The 12,585-nt window shown below is 44.4% G+C and overlaps 2 protein-coding genes across 2 annotated transcripts; both read left to right on the top strand.

Moving 5' to 3' along the window:
• Nucleotides 1-271: 271 nt before the first annotated feature.
• On the top strand, nucleotides 272-1,231 carry LOC123948574 (olfactory receptor 10Q1). The gene has a single exon (XM_046015782.1). It carries the CDS (start codon nucleotides 272-274, stop codon nucleotides 1,229-1,231), a length of 960 nt encoding a protein of 319 aa, XP_045871738.1.
• A 9,820-nt stretch (nucleotides 1,232-11,051) lies between these two features.
• On the top strand, nucleotides 11,052-12,059 carry LOC123948575 (olfactory receptor 1S1-like). The gene has a single exon (XM_046015783.1). It carries the CDS (start codon nucleotides 11,085-11,087, stop codon nucleotides 12,057-12,059), a length of 975 nt encoding a protein of 324 aa, XP_045871739.1. The 5' UTR covers nucleotides 11,052-11,084.
• Nucleotides 12,060-12,585: the final 526 nt, after the last annotated feature.

Consider the following 12,585-nt stretch of genomic DNA (forward strand, 5'->3'; position numbering starts at 1 on the left):
TAAAATACCAGAGTTAAAAAAGACACTTCACCAAGAATATCAGCATGTCTTGGGCACCAGAACCTTCTACAGATGAGTATCTATCCCATTTGTGAAGATTTCCATGGAAAAATATGCCATAGCCTCTAGTGTGTGAATTCACCCCAAGCACTGATATCAGAAAGTGGAGACTAAATGCTAAATCAAAGATGGAATTTAATATGTTTGCTTTTCTTCCCACAATAAAGGCAAAGGAAGATTCGCACTTTCTGCTCGTCCTTTGCGGGTGACAATGTTTGCTAGGAACCCCGTCCTCAACCAGTCCGGCCCCACTGAGTTCGTGTTCCGCGTGTTCACCACCGTCCCTGAATTCCAGGTCCTCCTCTTCTTCCTCTTCCTCCTCCTCTACTTGCTGATCCTCTGCGGCAACACAGCCATCATCTGGGTGGTGTGCACACACAGCTCACTCCGCACCCCGATGTACTTCTTCTTGTGCAACCTGTCTTTCCTAGAAATCTGCTACACGTCGGTGGTGGTGCCTCTGATGCTTTCCAACATTTGGGGGACCCGGAAGCCCATTCCACTGGCTGGCTGTGGGGCGCAAATGTTCTTTTTCGTCACCCTTGGCAGCACTGACTGTTTTCTCTTGGCGATCATGGCATACGATCGCTATGTGGCCATCTGCCACCCACTGCACTACACCCTCATCATGACCCAGAGGCTGTGCGCCCAGATGGTGGCGTGCGCGGTGGGCCTGGCCCTCCTCCTCTCCCTGCAGCTCACAGCCTTAATCTTCACGCTGCCCTTCTGCGGACACCGCCGGGAAATCAACCACTTCCTCTGCGACGTGCCCCCGGTCCTGCGTCTGGCCTGCGCTGACATCCGCGTGCACCAAGCCGTCCTCTATGTGGTGGGCATCCTGGTGCTGACCGTCCCTTTCCTGCTTATCTGTGTCTCCTACGTGTTCATCGCCTCCGCCATCCTGCGCATCCGCTCCGCCGAGGGCCGCCGCCGGGCCTTCTCCACCTGCTCCTCGCACCTCACCGTGGTCCTGCTGCAGTACGGCTGCTGCAGCCTGGTCTACCTGCGCCCCCGCTCCAGCACCTCCGAGGACGAGGACCGCCACATCGCCCTGGTCTACACCTTTGTCACCCCACTACTCAACCCGCTGATTTACACCCTTAGGAACAAGGATGTCAAAGGTGCCCTGAGGGATGCGGTCCTCGGTAAAGCAGCCTCTGAGGCCAGCTGAGGCTTAAGGGGCCTGGGGTGGGTGTCTTTCAGTTGCCATGACCATGAACTCCAAACAACAAACAAGGAATTACAATACTTATTTTCCCACACTTTACAGCTGGCAGTTCTTTTGCCGTGTTTGTCCCTGTGTCCCCAGTCAGCACTCATTTTCTTGAAGCGCTTTGAGTAAGATTGGAAAATTCAGACAAAGTGGGCAAGGCGAGCGTTCCAGTCTGCTGGCCCTGCTTTCAAGGTTCACAGCCCAGTCATGGCAATTGCTCCTTCAGCCTCCTACCTTCAGAGGCCCTGCCTCCTGGCGGGGCAATGACACTAAGATCCCTTCATAGAGGCGTAGATCTAAGAGCAATGCATGTTATTGTTGACTTAGACACGAGTGCATGGCAAACGGGAGCTTATTCAATGCATCCATTTCCTTCCTTCCAAACCTCCCAGCGGGTTGCCTTCATTGCCTTTCACTCCGCTGTGCCAGGAAGCGGTCAGGACTTGGCACTGATTGAGCACGCACAGTGCGCCAGCCATGCTGAGGAATGGAAACGGCATCTGTATAAACCATCCAGACTGTGGGCTCACAGGCAGCTTTGCTCTCCTACCTCTGCTCTCCCCGTGCCTTCTTAATGGCTGCTGTTCGCAGACCCGCTCAGCAGGTGGCGCCACTGGTCCTGCCACCGTAGCAGGTCCCGCTGGCAGGTGGTGATTCCATCCTCCTGCACCTGTGCCCGGACCACAGGCCAGTGCTCTGTAGAACCTCTGTGCTTTGCACAGCTGACATCACGCTGCCCAACCTTCTCACTTACACCCTGAGGAACAGTGTGGTGAAAAGGGCTACGAGGACAGGGCTTAACCAGAAATTACCTGTTCCAGAACAGCTCGGGAAGGACATAACCTGACTGGCAAGGGTCTGACCATGAAGCTGACTTTAGTTAGCAACCTCAAAAGAGTCAGCGTGTCGCCAGTGGATATAAAACTGATCAAGGACCCGCTATAACCTTTCAAAATGCCAAAAGGCTAAGTACACCAAAAGCCTAAAAGCGTTTCTTTTCATTGATTCAGTAATTCTTGTTCTAAAAATCATAACTTCAAAAAATTAACTCTAACGAAACTGGAACTATAAGGCTGCTCCTTGTATTTATAAAATGAAAAGGTATTAAAATCTCACTTCCAATATTGGACACATGAATACAATTGTACTTAAAATTGTATTTAAATTAATATTAATAATAAGGGGCTACATTTATCATTTTAACAGTAAGTGATAAGAGCTAGGTATAAACCTCCACTTACAGCAGGATCCCAATGTTGTAAAAATACATGTGTAGAATAATGGATAGTAGTACACCAGAAAGTTCATGGTTCTCATCCGCGATCTGGAGAACTATGGATAATTGTTTCTTCTTTATTAATCTATTCATTTTTCCATGTTTTGTAAAATGAGGCTCATTTCATAAGCAGAAAAATGATAATTTCTGAAAGGAATCTGAGTCTCATATAAATTTATTTGGCCTGTAAATTCCCATCACAACACAATCCTCCAACTTTCACATTTTTCCTAGGTATGCACTTTATTTTTTCATTGCTTCTTCTCTTCAAAGCTACTGCTTTTGTTGCTTTCAACTTTTTTAAGATTTTATTTATTTATTGGAGAGACAGAGCACAACCAGGGAGAGGGGTGAAGGGAGGAGAAGTAGACTGAGTACTGAGCCCAGTGTGGGGCTGGATCCCAGGACCCCAAGATCATGGCCTGAGTTGAAGTCAGTCACTTAATGGACTGAGCCACCCAGGTGCCCTGATGCTTTTAACTTTTTACACTGATTTTGCGTGGGGATAACGAGGAGGCTTACAAAGTGTTCATTATCCTGGAAATGGTCATGGGTTTAACAATGTATTTATTTATATTTATATATTTATAAAGGTTAGCCACAGTGGTGAGAGTTGTGTTTCCATGTAGGAATTCCTTCCCAGCATTTCTCAAAAGCAATTATTTATTTTTAAACCCCAATTCTGAGAAAAGATAGATTAGAAATTAGGAAAATTGGAAAAAGGTATCATAACTCTCCTCCAAGAACTAAAGCATGATAAGCAACACAGAGAGGCTACTGGTTCAGAGGAATCCACTCAGGTCAAGTGGAAAGCAAGAGCAGTAAATATGGCATGCAGAGTCAGAGGTTTAGTTTACATTTCAGGAATGAGGACAGGAAGCACCAGGCAAGAAACAGTCATGACCAGATCAGTCAGTCTTGATGGTGGCTCTTTCCATGTGTGAGTTCATGGCCCTGTCTGCTGCTAACAGTGAGTCATCCTTGCAAATAAAATAAATATTCATAAGTGTATATGCCTAGGAAACTTATACAAATCCTATGAGTGATGGTCCAAGAAATATCACATTTTGGAAGCAAATAAATCTTTAGATTGGTGGTTTTGACATGTGATTCTGCACAGTGCTGTTAGTGTTAATAGGAATTCCGAATGTTTCTTTATTCAGAAACCACCCAGTAATGTGCACAGGCATTTTCCAGTGTTTAGGTATTTGTTGAAGCCTACAGAACTTGGTAGATATTAATATATCTAATATTTATAATTATTAAATTTTAGATGCCTACAGTAAGAATAAAGAAAATAAAGAATAGTGAGAATACTCCTTACATGGCTTAATTTTGTTCATTCCCCAAAATTCACAGGAATTCCAATTTCTCCTTCCCACATGTTGAAGACCAAGGAAACCATATAAGGAGTATGTGTTTGTGCATATCTGTATTGTCCAGTTACAACTAATGAATGTAGATAGAGAGATGGCAATAAGAGGATGGAAAGAGAGAGATAATGCAACAACACATCCTGGGCAGGTAGTTTGCTTTGTGGATATTGGATGGGTCAGAAATAACCTGCTGTATCACACTGTCAAGCATTGCAACAGACATTTTCATAATGATGTCCATATTGCCTTTCCTGTCTCTTTCTCTCCTCTCTCTTTCTGTTTCTTCATCTCCCAGTAGTTACTTTGAAAACCACATTATAAAATTTTGAATGCTAGTGAAAATATTTAGAATCTTGAAATGTGATGGTGATTATTGCTTGAGCCTCTCTTTGCCCACAACTCCAATATGAGACTTGTTCTAGTTGCTTCTTTTGGTTTTCAATCCAGCTCTCATAAGAAGGAAAAGACACAGTGCTTATAGCACTGGGAAAAAGAAGCCCCTCAACAGAGAAGGTGTACAAATGTTGTGTTACCATCCCCAGAGACCACAAAACACATACTTGGTGATCTTCATGAAACTATTTTAGAAAGGCACCTCGATGTCATCATACAACAATTCCTTCAATAAGTATTTATCATGAACATTCATTTACTCATTTTTAAGCAAATATTTAGAATCCGTTATTTGCCAAATTCTCTGACTCCATGGATCTAATGTTCATGAGGGAGAAAGAGACAAAATAGGCAAATGCTATGGAAATAAGGAGGAAGGTGGTGAGGGGGGCAGGGATTTGGGATAAAGAGAGAGTAGAGGGATGGTGACTTGGGGATGAGGAAGGGACCATATTTTGTACCTGACGCTGGGCTATATGCTTAAATTCATATACAAAACACAAGATACCTGCTTTCAAGGAATCTAACAGAACAGAAACACACAATTATAAGTCAATCTTTTTTTTTTCTAGAATATAGAAATTCCAGAGGAGTATTCTAGAGGAGAATAATATGCAAGAAGACCATTGTGTACCATATGCCCTTGTTTTCCTCAATGTAAGTTTTGGTCATTTATTGTGTGTATTCTCAAAGAGGGGCTTATATTTTTTCCCATTAGCAAGGAGCTTTTAGAAACTCTGGTTCCAAAACGTCTAAGACTCCCTCCCATCTGCACAGATGAGGACATAAACCTCCAGAAAATCTCTGTGGCTATACATAAGTGCTCACTGGCTTGTTCTATCCTGGGTCTTCTTATTTCTGAGAAACTGACACATATCTGGTCTCTCGACTCTTGTCTTCTGTGGACTATCAGATCATCGTGGAGGATGACGGCTTCCCTCTAGATGCTACCATATGTAGAAGCATCCTTGGCTTCACTCTGCCTCCCAGCTACTGCTTCCAGAATCCCAGCAAAGATTTAACATCTCACCGTATGCTTATCTGGAAGAAAAGACAAGGCAAGAAACGATTTTTCCATTAACTCTGATGGATCATAATTCAAATAACACTTGAAGCAAAAAGGAAAATGTGGTGAGTTTACTTTGTTTTTATATATTTTAATCAAAATGTAAGTAACATACAAGAAAATACATAGATTTCAAATGGTTCAATTTGATGTCTTTGGGCAATTGTATTCAATAATAAAATATTTTCATCACCCCAGAAATTTCTCTTGTTCCCCTTTCCAATCAACTCCCCTCCCTGCCCAATCAACCACTGCTCTGACTTCTATTCCCATAGATTAGCTGTTCCCATACCGGAATTTCATATGAATGGAACTCACATACTACATTTTCTTTTGTGTCTGGCTTCTGTCACTTAACATAATGGTTTTGAGATTCACACAGGTGATCATGTATTTTAGTAATTTGTTCTTTTTAATACCTGAATCATATTTAATTGTATAAGTGTTGTTAATTCAATTTCTTTATCCATTATGAGTTTGATTCTAATGTCTTCTCTGTAATCTCATTTCTGGGTCTCCTATGCTGGACACATGAAAGGGCACTTATCATTAGAAGGATTCTCTCACCCCATATTCCAATTCTTCAGCACCCTCATGCCCCACCAACCAGAGGCTAACACACACGTATCTCAACCTTGCCTTTCTGAAGACATTTTGTTATCTGAGTCTTTGGTGATTTAATCAGTGTTTATCTCAAACCAGCTAAGAGAGGCTGGGAGTGTGGAGTTCTTAAATTATATTTCCAAGGTGGCTGACATGTCCCGAATAAACAAAAGAGAAGGACCGGATGTCTGTTGAGCTGTTAAATGTGTTCTAAGGATGATTGTCAGTTTTTTGGTATGCAAATAGGGGCTCTTACAGCTTAAGTGACATGCCCAAGGTCATATATCCACTGGGTGGCAGAGCTGGACTTCCAAGCCAGGTCTGTCTCACTTCAAAGTCCCTGATGTTTCTACTACATCAGCCTCCAAGAGCATAACTGGACTGGAAACCACTTCATGTGACACTACTTTTGGTTCTGAACCAAAGCTAATCCACTGATGCCAACAAGTCACCCACCCCTCGATTTACTCATTTGTACAATGAGTGATGTTTTAGTTGACCTTTGTGGAGTCCTCCAGCTCTAGATTCCATGACTGTGTTCATAGAACAACTCTACACCATATAATTTATGAGTGACGAGAAATGACAGGTAAGGAAATGGTAAATGCAAAAGCAGCACATTTCCCAAGGTACAACTTTTCAACTTTATCTCTTATTTCTTTTTAGGAAATTCCATCTTAGCAACACTGGTTTCTTTACTGAACCCAGAGCATGCTATGCATGGTCCCACCACTGCTCAGGTATGAGCCTCTGCTCATACCCTCCTCCTGCTTCAGAATCCCTCTTTCCATGTCTCCCCACCTATGTAATCCTACCCATGTTAAAAGAATGCCTCTAGTTTATACTGCCATGAAATATTTACTTAATACCCCAGTTTATAGGTAACTCTCTCTCCCTTGAATACCTGCAGCATTTTCCTTAGCATGCTTGATATCCGACAGCAACCACTGTACTTGTCTCCAACCGCCATTGGTAACTTTAACCTCTTGCTTCTTGTTCACCTCTTGTATCTGCAAGTCAACTGTGAACTGTGGACGGTAGAACCTGAGTGTTAGCCCTCATGACTTCCCCATAATACTTAGGCCAGAACAGGAACAGGATATGGAGTCAAGCCCAAGTGATGTTTTATTAATAAACTCTGAACAGATAAAATGTGGTCAGAAGCTTAGGAGATTTTCCCAAGTCCTTCTTTTTCAATAGGGCTAACCCTCAAGTTCTACCTCCACAGCATGGTAGAGGAAAGGGGCTTCCATTTCCCCAAACCTTGAACAGGGGTAATTCTGAACTCTAGAGGAGCAATCATGACAACCAGAGCCTGAAAGCTCAGGACAACTAAATATCCATACCCCTCAGAGAAAGAGAAAATTCTTGCTCCTGGATCTGCTTTCTAGAAAACACATGCTGAGCTAGTAGTTCTCTTAGTCATTTCAGGCTGCTTTAACAAAATTTCATAAACTGGGAGGCTTATAGACAACAGAGCTTTAGTTCTCACACTTCTAGAGGCTGGACGTCCCACCAAGATGAAGGTGTAGGCAGATTCATTGTCTGGGGAGAGCCCACTTCTTAACTCATCGATGGCTGTCTTCTCCCTGTGTCCTCGCATGGCAGAAGGGAAGAGGGGGCTGCTCTCTACGGTTTCTGTTCTGAGAGCACTAATCTCATTCATGAGGGCTCCCTCATGACCTAATCACCTCCCAAAGACCCCCTCACCTCCTAATACCACCATCTTGGGGGTCAGGTCTGAACATACGAATCTGAGGGGAACGCAAACATTCAGAGCATCAAGCAGTAGTAGAAGAAGAAATTCGTAAATATGCCTCATGGACAAGGTGCAGAAACAAGGATTATGATTCCACCCACATTTCCTGCCTATCTATGACCAGATAGATAGATAATAGAATGCCTTGCCTTCTCTTTCTTCTCCATTGTGCAGCTATTTTAAATATTGGCCGTGAATAACTATACATTTAGTTTATCAGTTAAATTGTTTCCTATTGAGGAGAGCTGCGTGTTCCTGGTTTGGGTAAGAAATACCTTCACTGGGGTACCTGGGTGGCTCAGTGGGTTAAAGCCTTTGCCTTCGGCTCAGGTCACGGTCTCGGTCCTGGGATTGAAGCCTGCATCAGGCTCTCTGCTCAGCGGGGAGACTGCTTCCTCCTCTCTCTCTCTCTGCCTCTCTGACTACTTGTGATATAAAAAAAGAAAAAGAGAGGGGCGCCTGGGTGGCTCAGTGGGTTAAAGCCTCTGCCTTTCCCTCAGGTCATGATCCTAGGGTCTTGGGATCGAGCCCCGCATGGGGCTCTCTGCTTGGCAGGGAGCCTCCTTCCTCCTCTCTCTCTGCCTGCCTCTCTCCCTACTTGTGATCGCTATCTCTCAAATAAATAAATAAAATCTTAAAAAAAAAAAAATAACAGCCAACAGAGAGTACCCCAGGTGTACGTTGTTTAAAAAAAAAAAAAAGAAAAGAAAAAGAAAAAAGAAATACCTGCACTATATTATGAGACCCATATAAGCATTAGAAGGCATGTATCTATTGAGGTTGGGTCTCTGGCTATAAAAAATAGATATATCTATGTATCTATATCTATATTTATATCTATAATGTAGCATCCCTTCCTCCTGCCATTTCAGGGCCTCTTCTTCCTGCCTTCCCAGTATATCTGTGAACCACCTCCAAATCACGTCCTCAGTATGTGTCCTTTCAATATTAAAACCCAGAGTTTAGGGGCACCTGGGTGGCTCAGGGGGTTAAAGCCTCTGCCTTCGGTTCAGGTCATGATCCCAGGGTCCTGGGATCGAGCCCCACATCGGACTCTCTGTTCAGCAGGGAGCCTGCTTCCCTTCCTCTCTCTCTGCCTGACTCTGCCTACTTGTGATCTCTGTCTGATAAATAAATAAATACATAAATAATCTTTAAAATAAAAAAATAAATAAATATAAATTAAAAAAAAAAAAACAGTTTATTTCGTTCATTTACAGCTAAGATCCTTGAATGCTGAATCCCTGGGTCCTGAGATTCCCTTCCAACACGGACATCCATTCAAGGAGTACAGAGGCTGTAGGCTCTCCCCTTCTGCTGCAGATGGCATCTCTTTGGAATCACAAAACCTAGTGCAGGAATTTCACTCAGTTCTTGAAGTATTCACTAAGTGCTCCCCCTCGACTAGCACTGGAGAGGAAACAGAAGGAACTCAAAATATTTACCATCTCATGAAAACCTAAGACACACAGCAAAGACTTCACTTATTATGAAGAGCAGCAAAAACTAAGTTACTGAGAAAAGCACAAGTGGGAAAAGGTACCCGAAAACAAAGAAACAAAAAAAGCAGAGGGGCCCGTCTATTCCCCCGTTTACCTCACTGAGGCTGGAATGTGAAAACAACGGTCTATTTGAGGAAAAGACTTCAGGGATATGATCCCAAATGACATCGAAAGAGCTCAGTGCCCCATGAGAGCCCAGAACCATGACTGGTACTTGGGAAAAGAGTCTGGTTCTGAAAAATACATAAGGGCTGCTCTCAGGCTCCTCCCTGCTACCCTGTCAACACTCTGTTAAAAGCTGCTGGGTCTAGATTCCAGAAACTTCCTGAGATCTTGCCATCCTTCAGAGGTGAGCCCTTTTAGACATTTCTGCGGCCCTTAACCAGCTAGACTATTGCCTCAGGAACTCAAAACAATTAGTGTGGGACTCCTGGTGGGCGGGAGAGGTAGCACAGGAAGGTGAAATTAGAAACTGTCACTGAAAACCAGTCCTAGTCAAGCCCAAACCAACCCAGGGCTCAGTGATCACAGGACCCTCTCAGGCAGCTCTGTGTTTTGTCCTGGGGTTTAAATATAGATGCCTGCCGGTTCCTTATCACAACATAGCTTTGAGTGGGAGTCTCTACCTACTGTAGGTAGGTTCCCCCTCTTAGATTTGTAAGCCCAGCTTCTCAGGAGCAAGGAGACCTGCTCAGGTCTATTGCTTGGTCTTTACTGCCCCTCAGTTTTCCAGAATACCAGAGAAGGAGGATTCCTGGGTTTTGGCCTCTTCATGGAAAGAAAAGTTATTTGGTCTATGGCTATCCCTAACCTTTCGGTGACTGAAAAGAGAGAAAAAGTGAGAGGAGGCCATACAAGGAGAACAGAAAAACCGGAAGGAACTCAATACCTCGGCTCTCTGGCCACTGTTCTTTCCAGTTAGCCACAGGGAAAACCAGACTTGGCCCAGTCTTCCTTCCCTGACTCTGTGCTACCCTTGGGAGGTCGCTCTAGATTCCTGGTCACTTTTAGTTTTAAAAATATCTTCTGCTTTGGTACGGAAGACTCACTTCCGGGTATTCAAAAACTTGGCCCAATTTAAAACCTAAATATCACATGCTTCAAAACAACTGTCCTCCCCTCTGAGTTCAGGTAGCCCAGGGATGTGCAGTGGGAAGGAAGAATGGGAGTGGGTACAGGGATAAAAGTCTTCAAGTCTGGTGCCATGGAATCCTGGCAGCAGGTGAGTTCTGTGTGACAGCCATGCCCTGTCACAAAACTATTTGGGGTTCTCCAAAGGCCTCATTTCTGGGACTGCTGCTCCAGGATGATGAATTTTCTCCCTGATATTTCAATGATCCATTTTTTGTGAGAGAGCCATGCATGCCCTCCCTGCTATAGCCTCCTCTACCCCTACAGGCTACTTTTTTTGTTGTTGTTGGAATCCCAACAAGGTCACCTGAGCCTAACAGCATCCATGTCATGTCATGGTGAGGGTACAGAATTGTCCCCACCCCTGCTACAGGTGGCTAATCCAATGAGCCCCCACCACCTTTAAAAGTGGGACACAAACCCAAATCTTTTAAGTTCTTATAAGTCGCCTAAACTTACTCCATTGGAACCAACTATAAACATCACTTTCAGAGTGATATCCAAGTTTAAAGCATGTTCATTAACAAGTGTCTATCATAGCGGCTCTGTCTTTCACTCCTAGGGCGTTTCCTGAGTCTCTGCCCTGCTGACATATTGGGTAATTTTTCTCTACCTCCTTGTAATGGCTCTAGCCAAATGGTACCATACTGGCTTTTCTTTGGGGGCGTGAAGACCTTGTGTTCCTTTCTCCATATCAGCAGAGATATGCATCAAGGAAATCAGACCACCATCTCTGGGTTCCTCCTTCTGGGACTCTCCAACCGGGCTGAGCAGCAGAAGCCCCTCTTTGTGCTTTTCCTGGGTATGTACCTGGTCACTGTGGTTGGGAATGGGCTCATCATCCTGGCCATCAGCTTGGATTCTTACCTTCACACCCCCATGTATCTCTTCCTTGCCAATCTGTCCTTTGCTGATATTTCCTCCATATCCACCTCAGTCCCCAAGATGCTGATGAATATTCAGAGCAAGACTCAATCCATCTCCTACAAGAGCTGCATCACACAGATGTACTTCTCTATCGTCTTCGTTGTTATTGACAATTTCCTATTGGGAGTCATGGCCTATGACCGTTTCGTGGCTATCTGCCACCCTCTCAACTATGTGACCATCATGCAACCCAGGCTCTGCATTTTGCTCACGGTTATTCCATGGGCCCTGAGTAACACTGTTGCCCTAACAGATACCCTTTTGCTCCTCCCTTTGCTCTTCTGTGACAGCAACACTCTCCCACACTTCTTCTGTGACTTAGCTCCTCTGCTCAAACTGTCCTGCTCAGACACAAGGATCAATGAACTCGTAATGTTTATCGTGGGCGCATCAGTTGTCACTATCCCCTTTGCCCTCATCCTCTTCTCCTACATCTGCATTGTCAGGGCTGTCCTAAGAATCTCATCCACGGAGGGAAAGTGGAAAGTCTTCTCCACCTGCGGCTCTCACCTGACAGTTGTATTACTCTTCTATGGGACCATTGTAGGGGTTTACTTCTTCCCCTCATCCACTCACCCCGATGATGGAGATAAGATTGGTGCCGTGCTCTTCACTGTGGTGACACCCATGATGAACCCCTTCATCTATAGCCTGAGGAACAAGGACATGAAACGTGCCCTAAGAAAGCTCATCAATAGGAAACAGTTCCTCCCTTTGATGTGTTGGACATCTGACTTCCTCTTATCCCCATAACCAGATGGATGATTCTGCCTGGAGGTCATAGCATAGGTGTGATGATTTAGCTTTAGGTCTGCCTCCTATTCCTACCTCTGAAGGTTTGGGGCTTCTCCATGTCTCTCTGGTCTTGGAGACAAGGCCCTAACCACTTTGGTAAATCACAAGCATAACACATATTTTTTTTTATTTGTTTATTTTCAGCGTAACAGTGTTCATTGTTTTTGCACCACACCCAGTGCTCCATGCAGTAAGTGCCCTCCCTATTACCCACCACCTGGTTCCTCAACCTCCCACCCCCCACCCCCCGCCCCTTCAAAACCGTCTGGTTGTTTTTCAGAGTCCATAGTCTCTCATGGTTCATCTCCCCTTCCAGTTTCCCTCAACTCCCTCTCCTCTCCATCTCCCCATGTCCTCCGTGTTCTTTGTTATGCTCCATAAATAAGTGAGACCATATGATACTTGACTCTCTCTGCTTGACTTATTTCACTCAGCATAATCTCTTCCAGTCCCATCCATGTTGCTACAAAAGTTGGGTATTCAT

The sequence above is a fragment of the Meles meles genome, chromosome 8 (assembly GCF_922984935.1).
Source record: "Meles meles chromosome 8, mMelMel3.1 paternal haplotype, whole genome shotgun sequence".
In the NCBI taxonomy this organism is placed as follows: Eukaryota; Metazoa; Chordata; class Mammalia; order Carnivora; family Mustelidae; genus Meles; species Meles meles.

What these genes read in the sequence shown, in the direction of transcription:
- LOC123948574 (XM_046015782.1), top strand. Translation starts at nt 272, where the DNA reads ATGTTTGCTAGGAACCCCGTCCTCAACCAGTCCGGCCCCACTGAGTTC.
- LOC123948575 (XM_046015783.1), top strand. Translation starts at nt 11,085, where the DNA reads ATGCATCAAGGAAATCAGACCACCATCTCTGGGTTCCTCCTTCTGGGA.